Source organism: Vanacampus margaritifer, chromosome 7 (genome assembly GCF_051991255.1).
Source record: "Vanacampus margaritifer isolate UIUO_Vmar chromosome 7, RoL_Vmar_1.0, whole genome shotgun sequence".
NCBI classification, from domain to species: domain Eukaryota; kingdom Metazoa; phylum Chordata; class Actinopteri; order Syngnathiformes; family Syngnathidae; genus Vanacampus; species Vanacampus margaritifer.
In genome coordinates, this window is record NC_135438.1 from 1281961 (window position 1) to 1299455 (window position 17495).

General features: G+C 41.5%; 2 protein-coding genes across 10 annotated transcripts in view; one reads left to right on the forward strand and one right to left on the reverse strand.

Annotated features, from left to right (window-relative positions):
• Positions 1–13544, reverse strand: part of vav1 (vav guanine nucleotide exchange factor 1) — a 32130-nt gene extending 18586 nt beyond the window's left edge. For 3 of the 9 annotated variants that reach the window (XM_077570135.1, XM_077570134.1, XM_077570136.1), the window contains exons 1-2: positions 12756–13544; positions 1902–2050 (exon numbers count right to left, since the gene is read on the reverse strand). The gene's annotated coding sequence lies outside the window, so the exon portion shown is untranslated. The other 6 variants (XM_077570131.1, XM_077570130.1, XM_077570129.1 and 3 more) reach the window with 6 other exon arrangements.
• sh2d3a (SH2 domain containing 3A) lies at positions 36–17485 on the forward strand. The gene is given in 18 exon segments (XM_077570145.1): positions 36–245; positions 1494–1611; positions 1729–1787; positions 1914–2071; positions 7795–7834; positions 7950–8066; positions 8155–8298; positions 9505–9794; positions 9868–9953; positions 10729–10848; positions 10955–11109; positions 11799–11972; positions 13543–13820; positions 14803–14974; positions 15237–15348; positions 15432–15586; positions 15588–15618; positions 16436–17485. Coding segments are annotated over 18 exon segments (2493 nt in total). The 5' UTR covers positions 36–155; the 3' UTR covers positions 16630–17485.
• Positions 17486–17495: the final 10 nt, after the last annotated feature.

Below are 17495 nucleotides of genomic sequence, written 5' to 3' on the forward strand. Positions count from 1 at the left end.
CAAGTTCTGCTGGGGAAAAGCGGGAGAAAGTGAAACGTCGCACGGAAGCGCTCCCAGAATTCCTTGCTGCGCTGCGCCGCGCCGTGCCGACGGATAGGTGTCACATTCTGGAGCAAACCACTCGACTCAACTCTTGCTGGAAGTCCAAAGTGGAGATGAATAATCGCTCCATCGCCTGGTGGCTGCGGCAGATCGGCCTGTCGCAGTACACCAAAACCCTAGAGAGTGAATATTACGGACTGGAGGTACGTCAAAAGCAGGGCTGGGCGCTGTGGCCTAAAGTTCATATTGTACACTTTGAATTATAGATGCTAGAACAGGGGCGTCCATTTGTGGCCGGCGACACGCTTTTCAATGGCCACCATGTGTTCAAATAATATAGCAAAAACATGGCTCACATTAGGAGAAGTTCAAATGTTGAAGGATATCACTATTATTTTTTAAAATTAAACATCAAATCTTAAAAAAAAAAAGAAGTTTAATGTGACATGTCACACTTTTACTTTTAATGATTGAAATGATTAAATAATTATTAAATTATTGATGAAATGAAATGAATAATAGAAGATCTTGGCTATTCATATATATGCAGTTTATCTCAATTGTTTAAAAGAAATGATGAAAATAGGTGGCCGTGATGTTCTAATTTGAAAATGAAAAAAGAATATGAGATCCAGTATTGCACTACTTTTTAACAGACTTTCGAGTTTGCAAGATATTGTTTATTCTTTTCTAAATGAAAATAATACATTTTAAGTGCATTATAAATAAAATGTGTTATTATTATTGTTGTTGTTAAACGTGTAGTTCTGTACCAGAACTAGTTTTAATTACAAAAATTAAAACAAATTAAATACATTTTGAATGCTACAAGGTATTCTACAATTTATTTCAAATTATTAAAAAAATAAAAGCAAATGTATCACATTTTTTAAGATAGTAATTTTTTCAAGCATTCAATTCAATTAAAAAAACTGTTTTTCATTTATTTATTTTTTAAAGAAATGAAAGGGGACAAAAATAAGTGAAACTTATGACATCTGCCCCCGATCAACACACACAAAAATAAATAAATAAAATAAAAATAATCAACACAAAATAAATGATGGTAAACATCAAACGTCAAGATGCTTTCAATGTAACAATTAAACATCCCACTACTGTTTAACATATTGTTCAAGTGGACTTTTACAAAATATTGTGGCTATTTTTTTCTGAATAAATGTTTTAAGTTAACAAAAAAAAAATCAAACACATGACACACTAATACTTAAAAGTTTTGCTTTGTCACCGATAACATACAGTAAAGCTCGAATGTCGGTTGTTCACGCACCCTCCTCCAATATGTTTCATTTACGTTGACCTCCCACACGTTTTGGGATTAGCTTTGGCATGGTTCACAAAAACAAGCCCTTTCGCTTCCTTCAAAATAATTTTTGGGGGACGAAAAAGTCCCAAATTTGAGAATCAAGTCATACTTCATGTGACTTTAGGGTCTGCTGAACGTCAACGACAACGAGCTGAAGGAGGTGGGGATCGAGGACGCCTCGCACAGAGAAACCATCCTGACTCAGCTTCTGAGGCACCGCCAGAAGCTGGACCCGCACTTGGGTAGAGCACTCGGTCGGCAAATGTTTTGCACTTTGCAATTTTGGACTTGCAAATGCTACCTAGCTAGCTTCTTAGCTAGACTGCAAACTTAAATTAAAATTCCCCGTATCCTACCAGGTGTGCAAATGGAGCGCAGGGTGAGCAGGAAGTACTCGTTGGGCTCGTCCATGGATTTGGTGAGAGCGTGCGCGCGCGCGCACACACACACACACACACACACACACACACACACACACACCGGTGCAACGACAGTTACTGAAGTCCATAAAAGTCAACGGCAGGATGATTACCGCTTCTCTCAGGTGAAGCCGAGCAAGGATCTGTTCCGCCAGAGTGTTCTGCCCCGCCTCCACCGCACTGACAAAAAACAGCGCCTCTCCGCGTCCTGCTCGCAGCTACGACCCCTGGATGAGGATCGGGCCTCCGGCACGCTGGGCGGCTGTCGGGAGAGCAAGCGCAGGTAAACACGCGGCAGGAGTCTGTTGCCTTTTGCACAGAAGGGACAGAACATGGGATACTGTTGCAAATGTCACATCCCACACTCAGGTACTATAAATACTAAATAGAGAAGAATTTTTTTTTCTGTAGAATCCATCCCACTGCCCTGCGATAAAATGTCTTTTTTGTCACATGGCATCACAATATTATGAGAATAAAGGCAAGATCATCGGTTTACAATATTTACAGTGCATAGCACATTTAATGCACAACTCAATGTGCTTCGCGTAACGAATGGCACAACATTTAAAAGCTTTTACAAACAAAAGAGTTAAATACATTGAAAAGCAAAGTCAAGAAACTGAAAGTAGCTGAATGAAATTATTTACTAAAAGAACAAGATTTGGGAGGACATGATCGTAAAAATGCTTTGAATAACCTTAATCAAAGTTATGGGGGGGCGGGGGGGGGGGGTATTTACACGTGGGGCTGACTACACTTCTATTTGCAGCTTATTCCTTTTGCATGCAGCATAACAGCTGAATGCTGCTTCACCATGTTTGCTTTCAACTACTGACCCTAAATCATTCAGTGACTAATAGACCAGTAGCAGGAATTTACAGTCAATTCTACAAGAGGTTAGAGTTAGGGGGGAAGTCACAATATTACCAGAATAAAGTGGTTAAGTGAGAAATAAAATAAAATAAAAATACTATTTATAATCTCATGAGTATAAAAATTGTACTTCTGAGAATACAGTAGACATACTCGCTGTTCAGCACACCTGCATTCACATGTTCAGTTTTTCTTTCCCTACATTTTTGACCCCCCAACACACACAAAAAAATCTCCCCAGTATTTTGTCCGTATTTTTCATGATAAACTATTCATCAGCATTTTCTGATTAACTTTTTTTGTGGTAAAAAAAAAAATATATATTATTGTCTATCCCAATAAATTTCAATGGTCGACAATTCTACGTAGATTTTCACTATTCGTGGGCGGTCCGTGTCCCTATCCACCACGGATGAAGTCTCGGGCGCCACTGTAGTCTTATGAATGTGTGATTGTGTGTTTGATTGATGATTAACAGCTAGGTCTTAAAACCGAAGGTCGTGAAGTCATGTAGTAGCCGCTCATTCGTCGATCACACTTTCACACCCAGCTGGTGATGAAATGGGACAGATGAAGGCCGATTTGTTTGTTTAAAAAAAAAAAAAAAAAAAAAAGGACAACAGAAGGCTTAGATCAGATGTAGCTGTAACGACAGTTTTGTCATATGTCTTTATGAAACAACACTGAAAAGTACATAAATAAGTAAATAAATAGGAACTATATAGGTTCACTATGTAAAAATCCTGCCGTAGGGAATCCGTGGATGATTTGAAGACAGTGGCGGCATTTGGAATCACTCGCCGATTCCAGACGTGACAGAGACCCCAAAGTGGCAGTGAGCTCCTTACTTTCATTATCCTTTCCTTCCAACCTTAAACAAGCGTAGCCCACCCATTTGCTTAAAAAAAAAAAAACATAAATCTAAGCTAGCAACACTGTAATAACAGTAAATTTATGTAAATGAAATGTTACCTTGCCTGCATTTTATTGTTGGCATACGTAGTAGCTGCATGCATTCTGTAGCTGAAAAATGCTAGCACAATTAGCATTACTAGCTAGTACAAGATAGCGTCTATCCAGTCATATTCTCTTTAAAAGAAATGGTTCACAAAAATCAAGTAGACAGTCAAGTTTGGCCACATTGTGTGAGGAAATAGCAGTGATGCATGATGGGAATTCAACTTATAGTGTCAAATAGTCGAGGCACATAATGTAGGCATAACATTAAACATTCTGTTCTAATCGAACGCTTTTGTTTTCTTGGACTTAACTATATGGTTTGTCAACTGGTCAAATAGCTCAATAAACTGTGGCGTCAGGTCTCACACATTGGCGCGAGTGACACATATTTGGATTCGTTTTAGTTTAATGATTGTTATAAGAGCAGAATAAACTTTAAGCTATTTTCAGCAGTAAGTTTATATTTTCTCTAAAATTAATTTCATACCTTTATTATTCATGTACAGTTAGTACCTTTAAAAACACATTCTTGCTGTTGCCTAAAAATGACATCACGTGTGCTCGTTATTGTACAGTTATGGCTCAGTTTGTGAAAGTCACATGACCAAACCTAGAAAACAGGTGAGACATGATTGGTCGTTACCTGAGCACCTGCGATGATGTCATTTTCAGTTGACAGAAGTGGCAAAATAGGTTTTTAAAAGGTATTGATTGAACATGAAAATAAAGTTATCAAATTATTTCTAGACAAAGTAATATCTTTTTAATAGCTTAAAATGGCTAAACGAGTCAAATATTCCTTTCTGAATGAGTCGCAGTTAAGTAGTAACAGGTGTTGAACATTCAAAGGATAAAAACAAACAAACAAACAAACCTTTTCGTGATTTCAAAGGAAGTCATAATGTTTTCAATTCGGGATTCGACACCAGGCGGCGGCGGCGGCGGCCGACTTGATGACAGGTGAAGAGGCGGCCCGACTTGTATCGGTATTCGAGGAATGTGTCCAGATAGCGGCGCTTGGGTACCGCGGCCCGGGGCGGGGGAGAGAGAGTGCCCGGGAAAGCTTGTGGGAACACGCCGGCGGTGAAGGAGGCGGCCGGGCGGTGAAGTGAGGGAGGAGTAGGAGGGGGGAAAAAAGGGCGGCGAGGTGGGAGGGACCGGGTCGAAGGTTCGTCTCCCCCCTCAAGCCATCGGCGAGTCCCTTTCGAACCACAGACCGTCAACATGCGCAGGACGAGCGATCTGTGAACGCCACTGACTGACAGGTAGGGAAAAGACCGCCATTGCTTTCTACTAGTTGTTTTCAATAAGCCTCGGGAGTTCACGCGAGATGTTAAACAAGTTAGCGCGAGGTATGCTTATCTTCCATACGTATGTTACGACACGTTTTTGTTTTTTTAAATCGGTATTTACTTTTCTTTAAAGAACCAGGAAGTACCGCGCCCCATCTTAGTCTCACTTGTATCGTGTTTACAATTTGTTTAACAAACTTTCTTGACATTTATCATTGGCCAACCAGATATTTGTTGCTAAGCAGACTTTCTCCTAGCACCCAAGTGCTCAGGTGTCCTTGACCAACGCCCCTCAGACAGGATGTTACTCACTATCTGCAGAACAAATATATGATTGACTTTTTTTCAGCTACTTTTGGCGTGTTATTGAACTTTAAGGTGGTGTAGTTAAGGTTACTAGAGCCCGAGGGTGCTGCGCACGTGTCGAGCCCCCCTCGTCGTGACCTCCCCCAGGGTCCCAACATTCTACAAATCAACTAAAATAAAGTGATAAACATTGGTATGCCTGTCTTGTAAATTGTTGTCTATTTATATTTTTGGTTTTTGAAAGTGGACCTTGAGTTTGGAATAAAAATGGAATTGGATTGAAAATAACCACTAACCCTATATTCACTACTAGTTTTGTTTTGTTACCTTTGACTATGTCACTTTTAATAACAGCAGTTGTACGACTACTTAAGGTTGCCAGAGAGGTGCCCCAATTGATCAATTAATTGACAGCTAACCAATTAACAAAGTAATTGACAGGTAAAAAAGTTTTTGTCTGATTCATCAAATAAAATTATAGACAGAATAGTGGATTATTTAATTTATCAATTTGGCAATTATTGCGTCACGGTTCAGCCAAATTATTATGAATTGCACTAACAGTTTTGTACTTGATAGAAATACACAGTGATACAATTTTCTCCCCACACACCTTGCAAACACAAATAAATGCGAGCACCCCGTATTGATGGTGGCCGGATGATGTGAAGTTTGTTGCCGCCATCGAGCGTCGGGCTCGGAAGTTTACTTGCATCTCAAATTGACTTTAATGGCTTAGGTTAAGTTTGCTTGTGTGTTGGAGCACGGCAAGTTTTGTATCAAATCAAGTAAACATGAAGAATACGGATGTTTCCTTTGGTGATTTTCAGCCACGTGCTAATCACATTAATGCCTGACATTAGCATCTGCTTGGAAAATGTTATGCTAATGTAAGTGCACATAATTCGTATTTAATCAACTATGTTGTTCATATTATCATGAGCAGCCAGACTCGGTTCTGTGTCAAAATAAGGCACGTTTCTGGTCTGTTTTTTCCTGGTACCAAAGTTTTCCACTTAAAGATGAGCTTGTTTCCTGGAAATAACATTTGTTTACTTGTTACGAAAACAGCAGAATTATTTTCAGTCAGTACGTGTTGTTATAAATGGGCTATTGATTCCCAGCAGCACTTCCTGTTAGGATCGGCGCCAAATCGGGCCGGGAAACTAATAATACAGTGGAACAAAAATGACATTGTTGTCATGTTGAAAGTCCAAATAAAGGCCTTGAGATGTCATCAATGCCTCCTTTTTAATCACACTTTAACAAGCTGATGGCAGGGTGACTTCATGAAATGTTGGCGTTGTTGGTTGTGGATACCACAAAGCCCCGCAAATTCAAGGTTGTGGCGGCGGTGAGCTCGGCCCCGGAGCGTTCCCTTGATGCACGAGGTGGCGACGGGAGGAAGGAAAGACGGGAAAAGGGAGGCTAGAGTGTCTGACGGTCCGCATTGTCCCGCACGCGTGTACGAAGGAAAAATATGGGAGTGCTGCACAGATATTGGTATGCAAAACCAGGCAAGTAGCTTGAAAAGTCGAACCTTGTGTCTCGATCACATTAGCTAGTGATTTAGTTAGTACACATAATTCCACAAAAATTGAAGATTTTTGAAAAATATTCTTTTTTTTCAAAATAAGCACTTTAATATTGAGTAAATTTAAAGTTCCTTCAACGCCGCAATTTTTCTAAACGTACAATTAATTTGCGGCCCTTAATTAGAAATCCTGTACTGGGGCAATTCCAGTCGCAACGCGGCAGACACGTCCACGTCAAAATTTTGCAGTAATAAATGGAATAATAATGCATATATTTGTGGAGACTGGGGTCAAGTTGTATTTTACAATTTTGAAAATGTGCAGAATTTCACAAGTTACTTCATATTATTGTTATTAATATGAAAAGAAAATGCACAGAGCTGTCACCAATGTCTTGCAAATGCAATTATGCCATCTAGTGGCAGAAAAATGATCTCAACACAAATCAATACCACACTTGTTTTTTTTTTTTTTTTTACAGTACAGTACAATAGACCTTTTTAAAACTCAATTTTATGAATTATAAAATTACTGTATCAGACCAAAAGACAGAGCCATATTGTAATTTGTTTAACATTTTTTTGTCCACTTTTATGATAACTCTTTGACTGCCAGACGTTTTCAGAAAAGGGATGCCGTGGGTGCCAGCCGATTTTAAGCATTTTGACTGATCTTTCAAGGTCCATAGAAAATTATGTGTTTGGACTATGGAAACACACATACTGCCAAAACAAGATTGGACTCTCATCTTCCATCAGAAAAAAAAAAGTTTGTTTCTACCTTATTCCGTTTTTGAGTAATCAACAATAGAAAATGGTTAGTTTCACCTGTTTTGAAAAAACGTCTTTTAACGTCTTTGGCACTCCTCCATAGGATTTTACGAAACGTTATTTAACGTTTTTGGCACAATTTGCGATTAATCGTGAGTTAACTCTTGAAATTATGCGATTAAAAATGTTAATCACCTGACACCGCTAGTTTACATACTTTTTGAGAATATTGAAAATGAATCACTTGTCAACTCTTGTGTTTCCCAGCAAACGAAGGAGTGTTGCTGCATACTTGAGCCAGCTGAAGGTAAAAAAAAGTGTGCCGGGAGTTGCTTATGCATGTTGATGTGCTCTGACGAGCGGTGGGATGATGCACGGTGATTTTCTGTGACCAAATGTGCCACTGACGCATGCTCGTCGAGGTGTTCGGAGGCCGCAAAGAGATGGACTCCCTGAAGAAGGAGCTGGAAGAAGAGCTGAAGCTCAGCACCGAGGACCCCCGGAGCCATGCCTGGTACCACGGACCCCTTACAAGAGAGGTGCAACCATTTACTAAGAGTTCATGCAAATGTGATCCAAAATCCACGGCACCCACGGCACCAACGGCACCAACGGCGCGTCCTACAGGCTGCCGAGGCTCTGTTCGAGAGGGACGGAGACTTCCTGGTCCGCGACTCCAGCTCGTCCCCGGGCGATTACGTCCTCAGCTGCTACTGGAGGAACGAGCCCATGCACTTTAAGATCATACGAGTTGTGCTGAGACCCAAAAAGGTGGATTGTCATTTTCTTTATCATCAAGGTTGGGAGGGTTACTTTTAAAATGTAATCCGTTACATTTACCTGCTAAAAAATGTAGTTAGTAATGTAATCCAAGTACCATAATATTAAACTACTATTTATACAACTATTTAAATGCATGTACAGTATAGATAGATTGATTGATTGTGGAAAACGTTTGAACTAGAAACAAAACAATTCATTGATTAATCAACAACCAATTGATGATTAAATTGATCTACAACTTTTTTGATAATTGATTTAATCATTTAATTTAAATTGTTCTTAAAACTCATTCACTCCCAGCCGCTTTCACTGAAGCAACCCCCTTCGCTCCCGGCTGTTTTATTGGATTTTTGACAGATTTTGCAAGGCCCACAGAATATTGTGTTCTATTGCTATAAAAACATGGCGATTGATTAGAGTCTCTTCTTTCATCAGGAAAAGAAAGTATATTTCTATCTGTTTCCGTTTTGCCGCAATTAGCATTAGAATATAGCTCAGTTTCATCATTATTCACAAATCTGTTTAAAAACTGTGGTGGAAACAGCTTGTTGCAACATGGCCCTGGTTGATCTCTTATACTCTGCCGCCACCTGCTGGCCCTTTTTTGTAATAATTACCTTTTGTATGCTCTAGGATAAAAAACAACAGCATAAAAACATATAAATGTGTCACTGGTAATATTTCAAATAGAACGTATTTATACGTTTTTGGGAGCAAAGGAGTTAAGAGGTAAACAATAAAACATTAATTAGATTTAGGGTCATTAACCCCCAAAAGGTGAGCATATACAGTAAGGTGCAATGAACTGAGAGTGCTCGGCAGTGTTATGGTCACTTTGCTCTGTTGAATGAGATTTCTTTTAAGAGAATAGTTTTCAGTGTCCACGTGGGCCCAAGAATCAGAGCTGCTTCCCACAAATGCTGCTGACCTTGCATAAATGGGCCCTGGCAGTAAATATTCTTCTATAAATGATCAAATAAAACATTTGCAAACATCTTTTTTTTTTACTTTAGAAAACCGTGACAACATTTTTACACATTTTCTGATATCTTATACGAACTAAACCAGTAACCGCAAAGTTACATATTTGACGCAAAGTCATGGAGCTAAATACGTGTGTGTGTTTATATTTTTATCTATATATTTGTATTTATATTTCAATATTTTATTGCTATTAAATTTGATTTGCGACAGGGCTACTCCCGCGAGCTGTTCCAGTTCGAGGAGGACCGCTTCGACAACGTTCCCGCTCTGATCCGCTTCTACGTGGGCGGGCGGCGGCCCATCTCCCAGGGCTCGGGCGCCGTCGTCTTCCATCCGCTGACCCGGACGCTTCCCTTGCGCGTCATCGCCGAGCGGCAGCAGGCCGACTGCAAGGGCGGCGAGGGAAGGTCCGCCGAGGGGACGTCCCAACACCAACGCAGCAAGCGGCTCAGCTTCAGCAGCAACATGGCGGACGCCCTCCACGTCAACCCTCTGCTCAGGTGGGCGGGGGAAGGGCGGCCGCGTTCACCTTGGAATCCCACTTCCTGTTAAATGTCACTTCCTGTGTGGCAGGAGCGGGAGTCACCCCGGCAACCTGGAGAAGCTCGGGTGCAGACCTTCGCTCCAGACGGCCCAGTCAGACAGCAACCTGAGGCCCGGTACCCATCACATGACCGCACGTGTACACTACGGGCAAAAAGTATTGGGACACCCACAATACGTTTGTCGTTCTTCCATGTCTACCTGTTGAAAATTTGACGAATATATACGTCATTGGCAGTGAACAGTTGATGAATACACAGAGTACATATTGAACTACTTAAATATCATGGCTTCTTTTTAGGGGTGTCAGGCGATTCAAATTTTTCATCGTAATTAATTGCATGACTTATATAATATAATAATTAACTCTTGATTAATTGCAAATTTTACATCTGTTCTAAATGTACAAATAAATGTTTTTTATGCTAGAGCATACAGAAGGCTTTGACGCTGCCACTTAATGGCAAAGAACGGTTGAAGAAATGGTAGTTATTACAAAAACGACCAGCAGGTTGCAGCAGAGTATAAGAGATCAACCAGGGCTATGTTGCAACAAGCTTTTTTTGCCAGTGTTTTCAACAGATTTGTGAATAATGATGAAACTGAGCTATATTCTAATGCTAATTGCTACAAAACGGAAACAGATACAAATATACTTTTTTTTCCTAATGAAAGAAGAGACTCTAATCAATCTCCATGTTTTTATAGCAATAAAACACAATATTCTGTGCGCCTTGCAAAAATCTGTCAAAATCCAGTAAACCAGACGGGAGCGAAGGGGGTTGCTTCAGTGAAAATGGCTGCCAGCGAATGAGTTAAAACAGGGTGCGTCCCAATTCTTTTGTCAACATTCTCAGCTGAGCGTCATCTTTTTTACCCTTCCCCACACAGGCACTCCTCAGAACGCCAAACCGGAGGATGTCGGCCCCCCTCCCATCTCGCCAGTGTTTCGCACGGGGAGCGAGCCCCTTCTCAGCCCCAAGCCGCAGCAAACGCGTCCCTGTCACCCCGGTAACGTACACACTTGTCAATCAAAAGTGATCGACACGTAAAGGCAGAATCGTTCCGTTTCCATTACATCGGATTGTGTACCTAATGTTTTGTCCACTGGGCTTAGGTGGGGGTGTGACGCTGCGAGGGTCCGATGGACAGCTGCACTCCCGAGCGCCCCCCAAGCCCCTCAGGATCTCCGCCATGTTCCCCAAAGCCCCCTGGCCCACCGCGCCGTCGGACCAGGACCCGTCCGCTTTCTACGACGAGCTGGTCGTTCAGGTCGGCCCCTTTCACGCAGAAACTAGGACCTGAGCCGATTGGATTTTTATCAAGCAGATTACGATATTTGGCAGAGTAAAAATTCCGATAACCGATTAATGGGCCGATTACTTTCAAAAAATTTAATGAATAAAATAACCTTTTTCGGTCCCTTAACACTGAACAAGGGTGCAAATTTCAAGCTGGTTTACAACTATGTCCTTTAGCATTTGTTTAAATGTACAACTGAGAGAACAAATGGCAAAAAACAGGTTTGTTAATAGAGTAATGTGGAAAAAAATGTATGTGACCATGCTCGTAACATAAATCACTCACATCGCAAACCATTTTTCACCATTGAAATGTCATTAATCCATCCCAGTCGCCCTAAAAACACCCATTCTGTTTGGTACCTTTCACACAGAAGGGTGGAAAAATTCCAGCTCAACTTTATCTTTTATCACCCAATTTGATGTTGGTACATTTCACAGAAAAAATGATGGAGAGAAAACACTAGGTCAACTTCTTCACCCCTTTCCAAGTCGGTGCCTTTGACGCAAAAGGGAGCAAAACACTGGCTTGACAACCCCCGTTTATTCCAAAAAATGCAATCAATAAGTCAAAATCAATAAGTTCTTTTACAGGCAGTGTGAAAGGGGCTTTTTTTTTTGTGTCTCGCAGTCCTCACATGTTGCCTGTTGTGTGTTCAGGTGCCTCAGTCCCGGCGCAAAGGTCACGTGGATCGGCTTCGGGCGGAGGAAAAGTGGCAGAGCCGGGCGCGGATCACCGAGACCTCCTTTGGCTTCCTGGATGCCGACAACAGCGGCGAGGCGGCGTCCCGTCTGCCGCGACTGCCCGACAAGGAGCACTTTGAACGTCCACAGGTTTCTACTCACCGCACAACACCACATGAATTTCCTTCTAGCAGCTCATAAAAAATATATATATATAAAACTTATCTTCATTAACCGTCAAAAGTTTGGAGTTGCCTCGTGCAGAAAGTTAGAAAATGCTGTGACTTGTATCCCCACATTCCATATCGGTACCTTTCATACAGAAAGGTGAAAAAAATACTTGACTTCGTTCTGGTCTTCTTTGATAGCTCTGAGTCTAAAAGGTTGAAAAATGTAGGTGGTCAAAAATACTGGGTTGACTTTGCCCTGATGATCTGTGTTGGTACATTTCACACAGAGAAACACCAACGCGCTGAAAAACGCCATGTTGACTGCATCCCCACAGCCTGTGTCATTACCTTTCATGCAAAAATGTTGAAAATAGGGCTGGGTTTAAAATATGGATGTAGCGATATTGCTTTTCATAGCCCAATATCGATTCATAAAACCATGTATCGATACTTGACTTTAATATGGCTTCTTCTGGTCAATTAATGTGCCCGAGGCGAGCAGTACTTGTTCAAAACCTCGTGTGAGCGTTGTTTAAATGTGCCCTTCTGTTATTCAGAGTAGCCCAAAAGCCGCCCAGTGCTTACAAAGAAAGGATCCAGCTCAAGCATGAGCTGCTGATTGCTATAAACATTTAAAAATGGGCTGCGTTTTAATGCAAGCGGATCGCATCGCGGGTCTCCCTCTCGAAAAATACACACACGCTGTTTAGACAGATGCACTATGGAAAAGCTTTTCTTTTTGCAGTAGTTTTAAATGGCTTACCTTAACTAAAATTCTGCGTCACATTGGAGCCAAAAGTAGAATCCTGATAGCTTACTGCGCATTTTGCTGCTCTAAATAGTAAATAAGTCATACTACACTAGAACTTACACAAGACTACTGACTTCATCTAAGACTACGGACTTCTTCTTCTACTTCCATTGGATGGTTGTCAAATAATTTTGGTTCATGAGCGCCCCCTTCTTCAGCATAGATACCAATGGCTATGAAGAAGGCCACTGGCGGTAATGCGTAACTTCTTCTTTTTTTATCGCGGTTGGCAGGTGCGTTTGGTGCATTACCGCCACCTTATGAAACGGAGTGCATATGCATGTGGTGGTAATTAAACTGTACATTAAAGTGAAAAAAACGCGAAAGACTGAACACAAAAAGAAGTAAGGTAAGAAATAGGACATAAAAAAACAAAAAAATGCGGATGCATAATTATGCACTATGACTGTCTCTTATGTCAATTTGTTTTCATTTATTTATTAACCACTGGAAGTTTAGCATAAAAACCGTCACAGGAATGTGAATGCCGTGATTTGTTTGTGTTTTTGCCACTTTATATACATAGCGCTGTAGTCGTAATTGATTTGAATTATTATTTATTGTTTTGACCAGGTCATGTTCAATAAAATATACATGATTAATGTAACTGCATTGGATTCAATTATAAATGTAAATATTCATATTTTTACTAATGCTCCAAATAAGATAAATAAGTTTCTACTATTTGCAACATTGGTACTTTTGATAACGTCGTTCTTTCCCCCCCGCCGGCTCAAAGGTAGAAGCGATCTCGTGCTTCCAGCTGGAGCGCTTCAAGTCGCTGCTGTTGCCGGAAAACAACCGTCCGCTGGAGCCCAGCGTGCTGCTGGTGCTGAAGGAGCTCTTCAACCGCTCGGACCCCAACACCACCGCGCTGCACATGCTCAGCGTGGACTGCCGGGTGGCGCGCATCGTGGGCGTGACGGCCCCGCAGAGGCGGACCATGGGAGTGGGCTCGGGGCTGGAGCTCGTCACGCTGCCGCACGGCCGGCAACTGCGCCAAGACCTGCTCGAGAGGTACCGAGCGCTCGCGGTGGACAATACAATCGAAAGATCGCACGATAGAACCAAGCAGAACGAATGGCCAGATTGGAAATGGCGCCGCCCCCGACTGGCCATTTGCACTTGCTTACTAAACAACTCAAATAGTTGTTAATTTGAGGTAACACAATTGAAAATATAGAACACAATTTCGAAGAATTGTCATTTCCAACATAAAAATTAAATTGTTGACTTGTAGTGGATGCAAAGAAGCTGTCGGAATATTTTTTGTTTGGATTTTCAAGTAGCGCCTGACAGAGTTGGACTTTTTGAGGCCAATTCCGATACCGAAGAAGAAAATACTGCAGAATAATTTGTTGATAACCCAATCATTGGTTGAATAATTTCAGTAATATTATTATATAATTTATAATATTAACTGAGCGTTGGCTTACGCTTGAATCTGTTAGATGTTCCATTTTAAGAGCGAGACAATAGTCATAACTAGCTAAAATAATTACAGTAACCCCCCCTTCCCCCTCCATCATGTGTTTTGGGTTTGCTAGCCTACTTTTTTGTTGATTTATAAATACAATATATGCAGTATAGATATATATTCATTCATAAATGGAAATCAATTTTGTTTATTTTGGATGTAATTCCACCATCAGCCATGTGATGGCGATGCACTATTGTGTTTAACACTGTAAATTTGAAAGACGAGCGAAAACAGGAAGTATTTCAAGTACAGCCTCATTTTTGCTGAAAAAGAACAACATTAAAAGTCAAGTCATTTTCAATTCTGCTTTTTACGACTACAGAAAGCAATGACTGGACGTTGATTTTTTTATAATCTTTGAGCATGATTATTGCTGTATATTTGGAGATACGTTTGTTAGTTGGTTTAGTGCTATAAAATATTTTGCCTCTATCGCCCAATGCAATGAATGCGCCCTCGCCACCTGCTCACGATAAGTCGGTGTCGCGCAAGAGAAATGAACCCGAGTGTCCCCTGCAGGCACCATCTGATCGCGTTGGGCGTGGCCGTGGACATCCTGGGCTGCACGGGCACGGTGAGCCAGCGGGCCACCGTGCTGCATAAGTTCATCCTCCTGGCGCAGGCCCTCAAGGACCACGCCCACGACCTCTACGCCTTCTCTGCCGTCATGAAGGGGCTGGACATGCCGCAGGTGGGCCGCCATTGCCGCGTCGCTCAGAAAAAACACGGCTGCGTTGGGAAGCATCGGATCGAACGGCCTAAACAGTCAGTGGGCCATTAAAGTGTGGCTAGTAAATGTATTGGGTACGAAAAAGAAAGGAGTGAATGCAGTATCACTTCAGCAAATATTTCATTTTCATTATTAATGGTGTCGCAATAGATTAATTCATCGACAACTATTTTGATCATCGATGAATGATTTCAAACTGCGCTGATTGCGTGCGCGCGTGCAGGTGATGCGACTGGAGATGACGTGGCGCTCGCTGAGGAGGAATCACACGGAGAGCGCCGTCCTGTTCGAGAAGACCCTCAAGCCCTTCATCAAGTCGCTCAACGACAGCGACGGTAAAGCGCGCGGCGAAAACAATCACTTCAAACACGATTCGTGTGTTTTTTAAGTGTCGTTTCCACTGGTTTTGTGTGCTGAGAATGCGTTTTGGGAGGTCCGGTGGCCGTGCCCCACCTGGTCCCCGCGCTGCTGCTGCTGGAGGGCGAGGACCCCGTGGAGGACAGCGAGCGCGGCTGCCAGATGCTCTACGACGTCTTGCAGGCGGCCCGACGCCACGCCGCGCACAGCGCGCGACTACCAACAGCACGCCAGTTTTCTGCTCACAAGTACGCGCGCACGCACAGCATCGACAACAACAATAATGCGACCCATAGGGTATGGGTCCCATACCCATACCCTTCTAGGCAGTTATAATATTATTCCTTCTTATTTTATTATTCTACTCCTTTGCTCCCAAAAACGTATAAATGCGTTCTATTTTAAATGTTTTACGTGTCTCAAAGACGTATTTATATCTATTATTTAAAAAAAAAAAAATATGCTTAAGCATACAGAAGGCTTTGATGCAGCCTCTCAACTGCAGAGAACAGTTAAAGAAATGGTAGTTATTACAAAAAAACGGCCAGCAGGTGGCAGCAGAGTATAAGAGATCGGCCAGGGCTATGTTGCAAAAAAAGCTCTTTTCCCCACTGTTTTAAAACAGATTTGTGAATAATGATGAACTCGGTCAAAATCCAGTCAAACAGCCGCGAGCAAAGGGGGTTGCTTCAGTGAAAATGGCGGCGAGTGAATGAGTTAAATAGGCAACTTTATTCACAATTACGTTTTTTAGGACTGTTGTCATTTTTTTTCCTGCTACAAAAAGATCTTTATTTTCATAATTTTAGGGTTATATATTAAAAGGAAATTTGACTTCACATCAAAAAATGCAACTTTCTCAATCCCAAAACTAGGAATTTATGCTCAGAAATTTACCAGTACTTTTTTTTAACACAAAAAAAGACAATTTTTGCAATATTAAAATTTGATGTAAAAAAAAAATCCATCATGGTTATATGTATCTATGCATACATGCAATGATGTTTTTTTTTTAAATATAAAAAAAAACCCAATCAAAACAACTTTGACCTCATACCTGTCTAGGTGGCTGGACGCCCGTCCCCGAGATGCTGGAGGCTTTCCAGACCGAGTTTGCTCTGCGACTCTTCTGGGGACAGTCCGGAGCAGAGGCGGACAGGAAGGAACGCCACGACAAGTTTGACAAAATTCTCTGCGTGCTCTCGGACAAACTGGAACCGGTCGAGATCAGACCCGAACTCTCGCAGCCTCTCAGCTGAGACCATGGGAGCAACTTTCCTGATGAAAATGTGACGGAGAATTCTTCATTCCATGTTAAATTATACAATTACAGCCAGCGGAGTCGTGGACAATTCAGATTTCAAGTGGACCGCAGCCCATTTAGGCGGTTGTACAAACTTCTCCTTTGATCAAAATGTGATTTTAGACCAATGGACCATTCAGTCTTTAATTGAACCGCAGCCCAACTATGCAGTTGTCCAAACTTCTTCAATGAGTGAATTTGAGTCGAAAGACATGACAGAGAACTTTTTCATAGATTATATGATCTGAACGAGTGGACACCTCAGGTTTTAATTGGACCCCAGCCCATCTTGGCAGTTGTACAAACTTCTCTCATAAGACTTTGTAATAAAAACGTGAATTCTGACATTACCTATCATAACTAAGTTATACATACAACAAGTGAACCCTTCATTCTTTAAGTGTACCACAGCCCATCGAGGCGGTTTTGCTAACTTTACCCTGATCTGCTTTTGGGTTAAAAATGGGATTTGGACAGATGGTGTAGAGCATCTTGTCGTAGTTAAATTGTACATATGAGTAGACTCCTCAGTTGTATTAGACTGCAGCCCGTCCAGGCAGTTGCACAATTATCTCCCAAAAGATTTTGTGGTGAAACTGTGAGACATTACATGTCATCTTTAAATCATATATGCAACAAGTGGACCCACCAGTCTTTCATTGGACCGCAGCCCATCTAGGCAGTTGTCCACTACAGAATTACACTGTTTTTGTTTACTGATTATGAATAAATGTGCTGAGCTGCTTTCACAATACGAAATGTTTTTTTTCACTTGTGTAAATAATACCAAGTAAATGTTTATTTTTCTCGTACTTTTCTTGC